The 15,076-nt window shown below is 39.7% G+C and overlaps 1 protein-coding gene across 3 annotated transcripts in view; it reads right to left on the bottom strand.

Moving 5' to 3' along the window:
- Positions 1 to 191: 191 nt before the first annotated feature.
- Positions 192 to 15,076, bottom strand: part of LOC121958367 (adenosine kinase-like) — a 131,298-nt gene continuing 116,413 nt past the window's right edge. For all 3 annotated transcript variants that reach the window (XM_042507255.1, XM_042507256.1, XM_042507257.1), the window contains 4 exons: positions 13,652 to 13,687; positions 9,336 to 9,450; positions 844 to 930; positions 192 to 534 (listed from right to left, as the gene is read on the bottom strand). In XM_042507255.1, the coding sequence (XP_042363189.1) occupies positions 410 to 534; positions 844 to 930; positions 9,336 to 9,450; positions 13,652 to 13,687 (363 nt within the window). In that variant the 3' untranslated portion in view covers positions 192 to 409. The remainder of the gene's footprint in view (positions 535 to 843; positions 931 to 9,335; positions 9,451 to 13,651; positions 13,688 to 15,076) is intronic.

Below are 15,076 nucleotides of genomic sequence, written 5' to 3' on the forward strand. Positions count from 1 at the left end.
TCTTGATCTTGCTCCAGGTTTCAAAGGGTTAACTCTGTTATGGAGATCCTGAGTGTTTGAAACATGCAGAAAATACAGATTAATGGAGGAGATGTGGTGTAACAAGTTTGTACAGATGTGGTGATACATTTTCAGGCCTACAGGCGTTCAGTTTTTGATACTCAAAGGATAGATTTTCAGTGGAATGCCCCTTTAATCAACCATTTTATTCCAATATTTGATAGCAGCACATTGTTTGAATTGTATTAAAACATCAGAGCTGCTTACTGGAGCTTGATAAAATATTCAAGCTGCAGCACTTAGTCCCATGCAGTCAGTTGCTGTAAAATAGAAAAAATGTACACAAAATCCCAAAGCATACATAAACAAGTATCTTGTGGAAAGGACGAGTGTGCAATGCTCAGATGCATCAGTGAAAGTCTGGCTTCTCTGGGAAGGTGCATCCGACCCGTCTGATGATGACGTTGGCGGCGTAGTGTCCGGCTCGGATACACTCCTCCAACGCGTGCTCTTGGACCAACGCGGAGAGAAATCCTGGCAGACAGAAGAGCAGAGGTCAACCTGCAACCGTCCCTCACTTCTAAAATTTTTTGCATTAATTTGAGCCAGGCACTAATGATTTCTGGAAAAAGGGACAATGTTATTTCATCCTCTATGTGACTCAAATGATGACTGTTATATGTGGTGCTATTATCAGCTCATACAGAGTGAAACCAGCAGGCTAAATGTCATGCTCACATAATCTGGAGGCATTACTATGTTACATAGTTGGCCGGTATCAAAGGTTAATTGGGGTTGTACACAGAAATCAAGCTGTGTGGAGGATGCTTTTTCGTGACGTACCTCCCACAAAGGCGTCCCCGGCTCCATTAGTGTCCACAATATCGTTTTGGTCGATGTCCAGAACGGGGAACATGGTAACCTTCTCACCTGTGGTCGGGACACAAGAGGGCTGTTAATTAAAGCTGAACACCAGTTTTTTTCTTTTCCTCACAAGATTGGGCTTATTATTTCTTTGATTTTAATTTCATATTAAAAAATTCATAGGTCATTTCACACGGCAAGGCTTTGTAATAATTAGAGATAGTTGGCCATTTGACTTCAGCACTTCAGCTTGGAATATTTTTCTGGCTAATTAATAACGTGTAAAATAGAAGATTAGGCTGTGGCCCAATTCCATTTCTTATTTTTACCCCTTCCCATCATTTTCGAGTGCCCCTTTTCTGCTCAAAGTTCAGTTACAAGGGGTAACAGTTGAAATATTCCCCTTTTAAATATGACAGTTCATCAAGATCCTGATTCATCATGAGTACTGTCATCATTATCGATGGCATTTACATAAACAGACGCAAATATAGCAATAATAGTATTATAACAATGACATTTGCTTTATCTGATGGAGATAAAAAGCCACGTACGCCTCCTTCACAACTTAAGTTTTACACTATGAGTCATCAACCAAGGAATCAATTTTTTTTTAAATTTACCCCCTAGCTTTTTTGATTCTAATTTTTTATTCTAATTTCTTTAAATTTCAAAATAAATCAAACCAATATGCTCAGGTTTTGAAGGTTTAATTACTTGGTGGTGTGCTAGCACAAGAAAAGTGATGTCAATCCAGGTGTCAAAATGTTAAACAAGTAGCATTACACCCATCACATGTTCACAGAGGCCAACAATCCAAAACCCAAATATATTAAATTAACCATGATCTGCACCAGAGAAAAGCAGCAGATCCGAGCGTTTAAGACGCTGTTATCATTGAATGTTTGATAAATTACATGAATTGATAATGAAAAACTAATGGATTGTTTACATATTGTTTCTGCACAAATGAACAGCTACATTAGATGTTAAACTAAGGGACACTTCTGTATATTAAATAATGCAGTGTTCTGCAGTAGTTTGAAAAAATAGTCCAAAAGCAATAGATGATGAAATGCAAAAAATTCGCAACATGTCTAAAGCTTTAGGTGAGCGCTCTAGTAAATTAAAAACAATGCATGAACAGTTGCTGTGCGTCCTTTCAGTTCAAAATGGAATCCATCAAATGAGGGTCTCTTTATTATCTTCAGTGGATTATATTGCTTCAATTATCAGTAGCATATGCACTTCAAAGGGACTTCCAGTTTAAAGGAGAAGGGGGGGAAACGAAACAAAAATCTACCAGATGACAAAGTCTCGAGGTGTAGAGTGACATTAAATCAGCAACTTATGTCAGAACAATCTAAACCACACACACAATCTTCAAACAATCCGAGGGCTCTGGTGCCGATGTGAACCTTCAAAAAGGTGCAGGAGACAAAAGACTGACATGTGGATAAAAGGAACACGAGGAGGCTGACAGACCTCTTATTGAGAAAAAAAGGTTGGAAGTTTAAGGAGAACATGAGGGAAAAAAACTACAGAAAGTTGTTTAATGAGGCTCCCTGCTAATCTAACAATGGCTCACAGAATATCTGTGCAGCAGATAAGACACCCCCCGCCTTATCAGTTTTTGAATACATTTCTGCTCTTGTCCTACAGGGCAAAAGATACACAACCTGCAGCCGTGCATATGCTCAACACCTGATGTCAAGGAAATTACTGTAATACGCCAACTGTGAGAGAAACGGCATCAAGTTGCAGTTGAAATCTTTCAGAGCAGAATGTGACTGAATCACAGGTCAGGTACTGAAGATGCATCAGATTGTGTTTTCATAATGACACATTTTCTCTTTAAAGGGGAAGCAGGAGATTGTCACTTTGATAATAAATTACAATAAGACAAGAATCCTTTTAGGATCAGCTAATTAGTAGCATAACGACTTTGCTTAATTAATGCCACAGATGAAGCTCGAGAATCCTCCTCCCTCTTGAAACGATTAACTGCAATGGAAAATGTGCTAATAATAAATCACAGTTATGTCACTTATTCCACAGTTACGAAACGTTAGATGTGGTCGTGCTCACGCGGTGCACTTTGAGGCTATAAAACCGGATGCTTTAAAATTCCAAGCTGCTGCACTTGTTCAGCGTGGAACATTAGACCCCAGAAATCAGATATAAATAACTGTGTAAATATGTTTATAGTAGTTAAAAGAAATGATTACCCTCCACAGTGTGGGTGGTACATGAGCAGTCAGGTCTTATTAGATAGACAGTTTGTATCCAGGTAACCTCTCACATGAAGCTCATCTTTGTGATAATAACATGACATCCAGAGGTGTCAGAATTTATTGAACAAAATTAGATCTGATAGACCTACTGCTATGTTGTCGCAATCAACAGTTCTAGATTTTAATTCTTTTAACCTTTTCTACTCCACCCGTCCTCACCATAGACACTTTTTTTGTGCCATGTGTTTGTATGAGCTGGTAATTAGACCTGATTTATAATCCGTCAATGTCCCTTTAGCTTTACTTTTTTTTTTTTTTTTTTTTTAGAGTGCAAGTAATTTATATACTGTTTGCATCTTACAGCTGACTTATATTGTTTTTTTGGGTATGGGTTCTGGTTGTTTTTCATTGTTTGTTTAATACTGTGACCACCAGTCTATGGCCATTTGTTGGCAATATTGCACAGTCATGAAGGAAAATGTATAAATAAAGTTTTCAAAAGAAGAGAATAAATTTTTGTTAAAAATACCACATTAAGACACATAGATCCTGTTTAGATGTGGTATAACATGGCACATCACAGTTTACAGCTGTGCATATTATGCGTCTCTCCAGCTGATCACTTACGTTCAAATTTCGTTACTGCCCCGTGCACTGTTATTATGTCCGCACCTTTGATAGCTGCTCTGTAGCAAGCTCGCTGCTCACATTAGCAGCTTTGTCAGTGCAGCTGGAGATCCTGCTGTCAGCAGATATCAACATGTCTCCTTCTATACAGCAAAACGAGGGATGGTCACGCAACACTTTGCTCAACTCAACATTTGGAGCATTATTTTACCCTAGCTAGCATGACAAGGTAGGTACCAATGGATTGGGTAAAACCATTTCAAATAATACCATCTTCGCTCTACTTTTAAAGCTCAGCCCAGTACAGCTTTCAAAAGGCAATAATGTCGGCTAACAATGCTGGTGTCCCAGGGGAGCGTAAGAGAATTTTACATGGTAATGTTTGCATGTCGAACAGTCGTCCACCACTTTGGCCTAAACTGAAATATTAACAATGTCGTGTCAAGCTTGCAAAACTCCACCTTCCACCTTATTTTTACCAGTCTCTGTCACTGTCTGTTGCCCTCTCATTGGCTTAGCTCATCAACAAAGTCCCCCAAAAGGTCCAGATATTTGGCATGCAAGATATCTGAGCGTCTGAGATACATCATTTTGCCTCTTGACTCCCGTCTGTGAATAGCTTGAGCGCCGATTTGCGAGCACCGAGCCAATGCTGATTTGCTTCTAATCTGGGGCTTTTGTCAGGGAGCTCCAGAAACTGCCAGTTAAAGCCATGTCGTGTGAACTACGCATAAGAGACGTACTTTTCAACATTTCACTGTAATTGATGGCCTTTACAGAACTTTCTGAGCAAAGTTTCTAAAGGCATGGCACAACCAACATCCAATACTTCTATTCCTTCTATCATCACGGCCAGAGTTTGTGCTCTGCTGCGAGGGAAAAGTTCACATAACCTCATTGATGCAAATTATTAAATTTGACTGACATGTTAACTCGGGTTACAGTCCAACAATCCCCCAACCGCCTGTAACAAAGATCTCATTGGCAAAAATCTGTCATGGAAATGGCAATAAAAAAATACACTCCTGCCAAAAATACTCAGACTCTGTTGTTGCTGGCTTGTAGAACGTCTGAAAACATCACTTTGCTGAAACTCATTTCACATTTCACTGTAATGAGATCGGCAACATTTATTTTCAATCAATAAAACTCTGCTGTACTTTTTCACACTAACATATTCTTGTTCCTAGAGTTTGACAAAATGAGTGAAGCGCCAGATTGATGGTGGATATGTGGGAGTGTAGTATGGCTGTGCTTTGACAGGTAACCTGCTACAGTGATGAAAAAAAACTGAGAGAAAAGCCTAGAAGGAATTGAAATACTTCCTTTGAGTAAGCTATAATTGTGTGCTTTTGTTAATTCGCTCTTCATAATTCCCTCATTACAACTCTTGAATGGTGGTGATTAAACTTAAGAAATTCTTTCAACAGGCGTCTCTTTGAAATGAGTATCAATTAAGTCCTTTATTATTGGCTATTCTTTTTAACAATGCCAATTCACAGCACAACACTGACGGAGGAAATGCTCTCCTGTTAAAAAGAAAGTGACTGTACATGCAAATAAGACGACCTCAGCTTTATTGGAAAATGAGCATATGGAGGGTTGTTCTGACTCTCAAATTATTACATGCTCTACTTGGTTGTGTTCCAGCGCTCACTATTGTTGCTTTGACAGAAAGCAGGTAGATCAAATAGTTGGCACATCATTAAAATTAACTTTGATCCTGTCGCACTTTATCATCTATAAAACAATTAATATGTCATTTTAAATTCTGTTAAATGACTGCGAGTTAAACACGACTATTAAGCTAAGAGGCATGAGCTGAAGCATTCAGAGTTTAAGTACATCTTTATGTGAGAAACTTCCCCGAGAATACTTCTTCTTCTGGAACGCTTCCTGGTGCGTTTCAGCCAAACTCGGAGCCTCGGAGAGGAAAACAAACGTTACCGCTTTCTTGGCAAACTCGACAGGTTAGCAGCGAGTTGACATTCAATCTGTTTCCCTATCATAACCAGCATCTTTGTTCACAATTGAGTTAGAGAGAAAAAACTACATATGCCTGTAATTACCGTAACCACAGGCAAAAGATCATCGCCAACCAATATCCTTTCAGGGAGACATGAAAGAAAACACTTCAGCATGTGATGCCAAGGGAAAAGAGAGGAGGTCTTTCTCATTGCACAGGATGTTAATTGATTTTGTCCTTCATGAAGTACAGAACATAAACATCCCGCTTTTTAAACAGACTACTAAGATTTCTTCAAGTAGATAATTCTGCGATGTTTAATCCGCTGTAACTTTGGGGAGAATGACAACCGGCTCTAAACAAAAAAGGAGCATTTTGCCTTGCAGCCAGTATTCACTCTTCAGTATGCCCCATGTGATTAACATGTATAGATCTGGTCTTTTTGTTGAAATCTGCCTGCGCGGCCCCCATGAGAGCCTTAAAACTCACCGAGGAGCGGAGTCAGGCTTTATCAAGTCCTTATCAGCGATTAGAGCGGCAGCCCCCGCTGAATGATCGTTTATTAGATCTCCTCACCGTTAAGGTTCAGGGCACAATGATCTTAATTACTGCTTTAATGGGTGTATAAGCAAAAGCCCAGTGTAGTTCGGCAGTGTCAGTGGCAGCTAAATAAAGGGCCATTTCCCCCTGCTCCCACCTCTTAAAAGGCACGTTTGAAGCAATGGTATGATGAAAGGCGGGAGAAAAAAAAAAGAACAATAACAAATTGACATCTCTTTTTGGAGAATTATACCACGGGGGAAGGCATTCTCCCATCCTTAATCACTATAAAATGGTTTAACATGACATGCAGAGGCTGGCAAATGATCAAATCCTGACAGGAGGACAAATTGCAAACAAAATGAGAGATCAAGTTTATTAGAGCGCCGCCTCTGGGAAATGAAAATCTTTAATTCTCTTTTTACATTGACATTTATTTGGCTGGCATGAATAGCGATGTTCGCACACATACACACACACGCGCTCACACTCTGATTCTGCTGCACCTACTACTGTAACTGCTCCACTGCAATGATAGCACAGTCAATGACATTTATCATGTTTGCCTTTGTAGATGACATCTGAAACACATTGTCTTTCATCGCGCCTGCATTCATCATGTATTTTATATAAAGTTCACAGCGGCGCGCAGCTCTGTCTTCATGCAGGAGCAATGAGAGGAGCAGGCAGGAATTATCCATCACCTCCAGGACAATGGATTGATTCTTGTTCTTTTAAACTGTCGGGCTCCTGCTCAAAGATTTCTTTTCAAATTCTCATCAAAGGGAATGTATTGAAAGAATGAATGTGCTTCCAGGAATTCTACTTTGAAAATGAAAATTAGATTAGCTCAATTAAAATATATGCTGTTAATTAGGACTGGGCAGTAACTCAGAATTACAATTTGTTGATAAATCACCAGAAGAAAAAGTTGGCATTGTATGTTTAAATACCTCGATAACATTACATCTGCATGTTTTATATATATGATATCAATGTTTCTAAAGTGACGTAATATCTAAGCTGACTTTGTCATCAGGTGGTAGAGTGGATTGTGGATGGCGTGACACAGCAGAATGCCTGTCAAGCTACAGACCACTGTTTGAGGTCAACAAAATTGGTCGTTTTTTTAGAATTACTGCTGTGTTTCCAGCAACTTTTTAGGCAACAAAGGTGGGTGTTTTGTTTTTTGTTTTTTTTACCAACCTGTGGCTGTTTTTTCAGTGTGGATAGTACCATGAAACATTTTTTTTTATTTAGATTTTTTTAAACTAAGACATTGCAGCATTTACTGTTGGGACAATGGCATGAAAAGTGTTTTTTTAACAAAGACATCGTTGGATGTCCAGCCGGAATAGTGGCATGAAAATCATTTGTGTTGTACAGAGACATTGCTGTGTTTCCTTCCAGAATAGGGGCACAAAAAATGGTTGTTTTTTTACCAAGATAACATTGCATTTCCTGCCGAGATGATGCCATGAAAATGGCTGTTTTTTTACTGAGATGTAGCTACATTTCCTGCTGCAATAGTGCCACAAAAAGCAACTGTTTTTTAACAAGCCATTGCTGCTTCTCATAAAAGGATAGTGCCCCCCAACCCAGATATTTCAACCCAAAACATGATCTTTTCCTGATCATAAGTGTTTTTTTTGCCTTAACCTATCCATGTTTACCACAACGTTGTTGAAACGTAAAGTCTCAGCATATGCACTACATGATAATGTGAAAATGTAACATATCTATGGCCTGCAGAAACATAATATGGCAACATTTTTTTTCTGGCAACCTGATGCTTCAAAGCCCAATGCTCATCCTCCTTTTAGCTCTATTTTTGTTCTCCACCATCTCCATGGGGAAATATCTCACTCTTCAGCTGCTATGGTATCCACAGTGTTCACCAGCTAGTTTCTAATGTGCTGCTTAAGTGACCTGCTGCAGCTGTAAACACCAATGATAAGCGCAAACCAAAACTGTAAAGCTGCTTGCTGTAAAATCAAAACAATGAGTTTAAAGATCAAAAATCATTTGCAGAGCTGAGGAGAGATGTAGAGTCGGATAATGATTCTGTGGGTTCCCTTTTCAAATTAAACACAGTTACTGTATCCACTGTTAATATCAAAATATTGATTGCAGCCACTTTATTATACCATGATAGTCTCTCGAGAATCCTGGCCAAAATGGCAGCAAATTTTACAGACAATAAAAAGAAAAATCCCAGTAGAAAACACAGGGAAGACATGATTAATTGTTGCTTGATTAAAAATGCCAGTGGTGACATACTGTACAAAGCCTCAGCTAGTAAATACTCCTGCCAGCAGTTTGAAATTGAGGACACTGGACACATGTGAAGACAGTGTCCTCCAGTCCTACTGTAGCTGTGCTTCTCTGCAGTCCCCTGTGATGAGTGATATGTTGGAGTCTTTACCTGCGGCCATCTCTCCCTGTGCACGACTACTCTGAACTGCAAGGGCAACGAGGAGAGACACCCTGTGGCTTCAAACAAAGACAAAGGCTCCCAGGAGTAATCGGAAACTATCGTCTCTCCCCACGCTGCTTAAACCTGCAACCCCTGCTCAGTTATGATGACACTACCTTTTAATGTCCCACTAACAAATATGCCCCAGAATCAAAGGAAATTAGATTGATTTCAACGCTGAACGTTGTCAACCCCCCCCCCCTCAAGGTCACTCTGCCAGCATTTCACAGGAAGAAAAAGGGCAGGATGTAAGAGTTGAAGCATTAAAAATTGCTGAGGACCGGCCTGGAGTCTGTCCAAGACAAAGTTAGAAGTACTTCACAAATCAATGCCTGCTCTCTGCATCCCCCACACTTCTTTTATGCTCTGAAATGACAGAATGTAGTGCAAGCATTCTTTTTTTTTAAACATCTGGTGTCAATATTTCAGGTTAACTTCAAAGAAATTACTGATAGCATTTGGCCCCCTTCAGTCAGCGATCTACCATCTATTTAAGGCCTGCAGTTTTTGAGATATGAGGTTTAAGTGAAGGGTAAAGACGTCCAAAAGGGGCCAAAGTTGGGACGGATTCGAGTGGTGCTTAAGTGGAAATATAAGCAGACAAAAACGGAAAACAAACATGGCCTACCGACGGTTGCAACAGTGTCGTCCTTGCCCTGGGTGAACACAACCACTCGCTGCCTCTTCATGTTCTCCTTGGGGAGGTTTTGGGTCTTCTTTGCAATCTCTGCAATGTCATCTGTCTGTGAAAAAAAAACACCGAGATGTTAAGCTGAATGCATCGTGAAGAGCAATTTCTCAGGAGTTAATCAAAGATCACAACTGTGACTGAGAGGGGTCAGATTTTTTTTCCGATCCTGCCTGACGGATCAAGTGATAATGAAACCAGATGGGCTATGAAACTGCTTCGAAAAAGATCAATAGGAGCGGTCGATGATGTTTCCATGCAGTTACGGGCGAGCTGTAAAATATTAGAATGTCATATTCCCTAAGTGAGATGAAAATAAGCGTGTGAAGATATGCTGTTGTCAGATAAAGCTACTTCTGAGCTGAAGGGATAGGTGGTGCATGTACTGTATCATTCTCTTCCTGAAACAGGCCATCTCTCCTCAGCATCTGCACAGAATGGATATTCTCGCCTGGAGACGACAGAACTCTCCGGAGTGCTTGCCTTTGATCATGAGAGGGATAAAAAAACCCACACCTGTCAGTGCTACTTTATTATTAACTCATCATGATGTACTATGAGCAGGTGGAATGTCTTTATCGCCCGTCTCGCAGTGGGGTGGACTCTGCTTTTCCATAATACAGCACGCTGAGGAGCTAGCATTAGGGGTCTCGGACGCCTCGAGCATCTGTGTCAAAGCTAACACTCGAGCACCTTCAGGGCGAGCAAATACTGTGGTTATGGGAGTAATCAGAGAGATAGGCTCCAGCCCGATACCACCAGCCACACTGGCTCACTCAAACCAATGAGCTTTTACACCTCTAAATGCCTCCCAAATGTCCTTTAATCAGCCCTGAGAGGTCCGGGGAGACCCTGGGCCGAGGAAAAATGGGTGTAACACTCTAAGTAAGTGCTAATGGTGAGGTTAATACAGAGGCTGTTAGCAGGCGATGGTGAAAAAAAAAGGCAATTTGTCACTGTGACTGGATGTAACCACAAGCACTCCTCCAGACACTGAATGCAAAACCACACAAGGCTTCGGCACATTGTCACCCTTCGGTTTTATGTTCCCCGACATAAAAAAAGGCGCGCTACTCAGGTTTAGGAGCTAAAAGGTTCTGAGGGCCAGAGGTGGCAGGGTAAGCATCACGGCTGTTGAGCGGGGCACACATAAATACACACACACACACATCACCTGCTCCTTTCCGCCTGGCAGAAACACTCACCTGACAAGTTCCTGCGGCAAAACGACGCAGAAAAATAAGTGCAAAACAAATGAATTGACAAATGATACGGTCAATTTAGTTTACTGCTGACAAATGGCAATATTTACGATTGTGCGGCAATTGATCAGACATAAATCAACAAAGCGTGAAATATAAAAGCTTCACAAGGGTGTTAAATTGTGTTTCTGTGTTGAAGCCAGCGAGAAAGCGATCGTCTCCACCTCAGGCTGTTTGACAAACACTGCCAGGGAAAGATTCAATCAGAGCTGCGATGTAGATAGTTCTTTGAGCATTTAAAGGAAACAGATCACAATCAGGGCGACTGTGTTCAGATCTGCTGATTGCTGTTTTGGAGAGGATGAGCTTTTTTTTCTTAATCTCGTGCTTACAGCGAACAAGTGCTGCTGTCATTTTTGTTAGTCAGTCATAATGTGATAATGACACTGTTTCAGGATATATAACAAAAATGCAGCAGGTTAGATACTGCCAAGTTGATTTTCAGATGTTTAGTGTGCATTAAACAGAATATCTGTCATAAAATAAAGTATTTTCTGTAAAATAGGATGATAACTTAGTTTTTGTTATTTTCTTATAGCAGAGTCATATTATGGATGATATGATTAAATTGCATTATAATTCTACAAAAGTCTGTTGTCAAAACTAATGACCAACTCCTTTCGAAATACTATACTAACATGCGATTTAGTATGCTAAAACAGTATTTGAGATTCTTTAGTATGTATGAAACCTAAAAAACCTATTACTATTTCCGTAAATATTACAATATGCAAACACTGGACACTACACAAGCATAAATACCCGACAGTCAAATGTGATACACATCGACATTCGTAACAGACAATGGCGGACAGTGACAGACGGCTCTGTAACATCAATAACGCTTTAATTTAAGTGAAAGTCTAAGATTTCACTTTGCTATTTAAAAAAAAAAATTAATGACTTTAATTGCTGTTAGAGCTGATGTTAGCGCAGGTTACAATGGTTACACGTTTCCACATGGCAAGGAGGCTCTTAGGAAGCGACCTGGTAATTACAGCTCAGTGTGTCCGAAAACACACATAGTACTGTCTATATTAAATGATAGTAAACATGTATACATGTTGAGAACAGGATTATGTGTTATGTATGTAGCGCATGGTTTAAGATTTCAGATGCAGTGACGATTGGGATTCTTTAAGTTGAGCAGTGTTGGGTTTTTTAAGCGATTTGCAGTGTATTTCTAAGGACGTTTCTGTCCCCAGACGTAGCTGCAGAGTAAGCTCCTCACTTGTGCGCTTCTTTTCGGTACAGAAAGCTGTGGACCCAGATCAAGGCTCCGAGACACCGTTACTTTCTGCCTTCTGCTTAAAAGTTGTAACTTAAAATAGTAACTTAATACGGTGGCTAACATGGCTTTTATTTGACATAGTGTTGGCAAAAAATGTTGCATATTTCTGATCTACTGTTAGCGAAGTTAGCATGCATTAGCTTGGTGGGCTAAATTGGCTTGTTTACTATATAATGCAAATCATGCCTCCAAAGTCCTGTTGAACCTTGTTCAAAGTCTCAAACTCTATCTGACAAAAAAGGTACAAATAGCAAAACATTTGTTGTATCAGATTTCGCTGGCATACTTCTGAGTTGGCTACAGATAATATTGTTTGCAGGCTTAAAAAATATTTGTACCATAATGTGTAATGTAATTTTCTTTCTGTTAAAACTGATTAAGCATTGTATAGGAAGCAGTATTGAAGACAAGGTATTCGTACCAGCACTGAAAATGCTGGTGAACGTGTGAATGACAATTTTCCTTCAATAATACTGGTTTAGCAATGTATCTGTTTTTTGTCCTGCTTTAAATAAAGTTCTAGAGACTACTGTATAGGCTACTGCATGTATTGATATTTTGAAGGCTTGTCAGTGTACGATGACTATATGTGGGCAAGAAAAATTGTCATCAGAAAGTGACGAGGAAAAAAAAGACAACTGTGAAGAGCCTCTTTGAACTGCCACCATGCAGAAATGCACTAAGTACAGTACACACCACTGATGTTATCTGAGAAATCACACTCATCCAATGCAATTTCTCAGAGTGTTCTGGCAAATCAGGTTGACATGGAAAATGTCAAAGAATTGTAACTACTAGGAGAGTCTACACTTTGCCCTTTTGTGTTATTTTTTTTTTCATGCGAGGCCCCCTCCATCACCACCAGCCGCCCCCGCCCTCCTTTTCTGCCTTCATCCCTTCTCCTCTCTTAAACCTGTCACTGCCATCAGGATTGCATTTCTATTCCAGTCACGTTGATCACACCGTTAGTGATTCTGGATGACAATTATTCACACAGTGCAGAGCCATACTCAAGGCAGCGCTACCTTTGAAAGGGAGAAGGCACTTAAAATACCTGAGCCCATTTGAAAAAACACACACACACACACACCGGCTATTTGTGTTTTTGATTTCACATTTGAAAAGCAGCGCGAGGAATATGCTAAATGCAAGCAGAAAATAGACCAAGGGAACATTCATTTTACATGTAAGAGGCAGCCCCACTTTAAAGCACATTCTATGGGGAGACAAGCACTGTAATTTTCATTTCCATAATCTAAAACCACAGGTGGCTGTAATTTGGTTATTAAAAGACTACAGTGTGTTCCAGTGTGGTGTAATGCCATAGCAGTGAAGGGAAGACATACAGTATCATCCCTGAGTGCAATGAAGATAATGAGGAGGCTTTTTAACCAGGCAACCTGATGAGCCCCGAGCCTGCAGAGAAAGGCTTGAAACCATGCCCAACTTCTCAGCTTCCCAAGAGGCTTTTCAAAATTCAATAAATAACATCTGTAGGCGATGTTGGGTGCAGACCTAGCAGAGTGCGTCATAACAGAGAGCTGGCTGAACAAAGAAACCATGACGACTGCCAGGTTTCCATAGCAACTGCTGCAAGGCCTGGAGAGTATAATAGCACATCAATCACTGTCCAAAAAGAACTTCATTATCAGCAAAAATAAACCTTTAGGATCTGTTTAGTGTGCAATTGCCGGTCAACTCACCTCAAAGCCCAGCTCTTTGGCAAATGTGGCCGCCTCCTAGAAAAGAGAAAAAACACACACACAAATGAGCAGTTAATTACAGAGTCACAAACAGAACAGGATGTCACACTCCAGACGTGAAGTAAAGACATCTCGCTTGCCTCCGCTCCTCACATGTGCAGCCATGTCACCTGAGAATAAGTAACCTGAGTTAGTGTTGCTCTGCCAGCCCCTGATTTAATAGGCGTGCAGCCCACCCATTTAATCTATTGCCCCGCTTCATCTCATCTTACCATAGCAGTGTGAGGTAACACCACGTCAGCCTCCAGCCATGAAACCGCCACTGAAACCATGAACATGTGCTGGTATGTGGGATTCCCCGACACTGCAGGCACTCAACACCCACCATGTTTCTTTAGACTCCCAACAGGTGCACTTTAACAGCCCCTACCAGTCTTTGTGCAAGTTTTTGCTTCTTGGCTACATATCATGTAAACTTCACTCACTTTTAAAAAAAATATGTAAGGTAGTTTGAGATTTTAAGACATTTTGTACCATAACAGGCAGCCATTGGTTTCCATTCATTTTAATATGCCATGAGAATTGGATGGCCAACTCTTGTAACTTGCTTGAGTTGTTTAGTCCAAACTTATGTTGTATATTTAAGATATTTGGATGTACATTTCCTTCTGTTTGGGCAGCCATTGATTTCCATACAATATCAAGAAAGTATTACCAGACTCTTAAAACTTACTTGAGTTGCATAATCCCGATTCATGTTGTGGAGTTTTAGACATTTGGACATATTTTTCCTACTGTTTCAGGTAGCCATTGATTTCTATTAATTTCTATACAAATATCAATATATATATATATATATATATATATTTATATATATATATATATATATATATATTAGCACTAGGTAGTCTTGAAACTAGCTTGAGTTGTCTAATCAAATCCATGCTGTACACTTTTAGATATTTGGATGTGGTCTTCCTTTTGTTTCAAGTAGCCATTGGTTTCCATTAATTTCCATACAATATAAAAATATATATATATGCACACTAGTTTTTACTTTTTAACCCATAACAGTAAACATCAAGTCTGCATGAAAATTAATGGAAACCAAAAATTGCATCCAAAACATACTGCCAATATATGAAAATTAAAAAAAAAATGTAAATTTTACATTGTTTGTAGGGCTAAAACTTCAACCTTCAGAGTTTTAGGACAGGTTTCAAATCTGCTAATTTTTTTTTAATCACTGGATGCTTGGAAAGGTAAGAAAATATACATAGGAAAACAAATCAAACCTCTAAATCATACAACTGAGTAAATACAGCAAACATGTTGTTTTGTAAACAACCACCCCAGAGATTTTAGAAAGTTTCAGGTCTACAAATTCATTTCTCACATTGTGCAGAAATGATTGGATATCAATAG

Source organism: Plectropomus leopardus, chromosome 19 (genome assembly GCF_008729295.1).
Source record: "Plectropomus leopardus isolate mb chromosome 19, YSFRI_Pleo_2.0, whole genome shotgun sequence".
Taxonomy (NCBI): Eukaryota; Metazoa; Chordata; class Actinopteri; order Perciformes; family Serranidae; genus Plectropomus; species Plectropomus leopardus.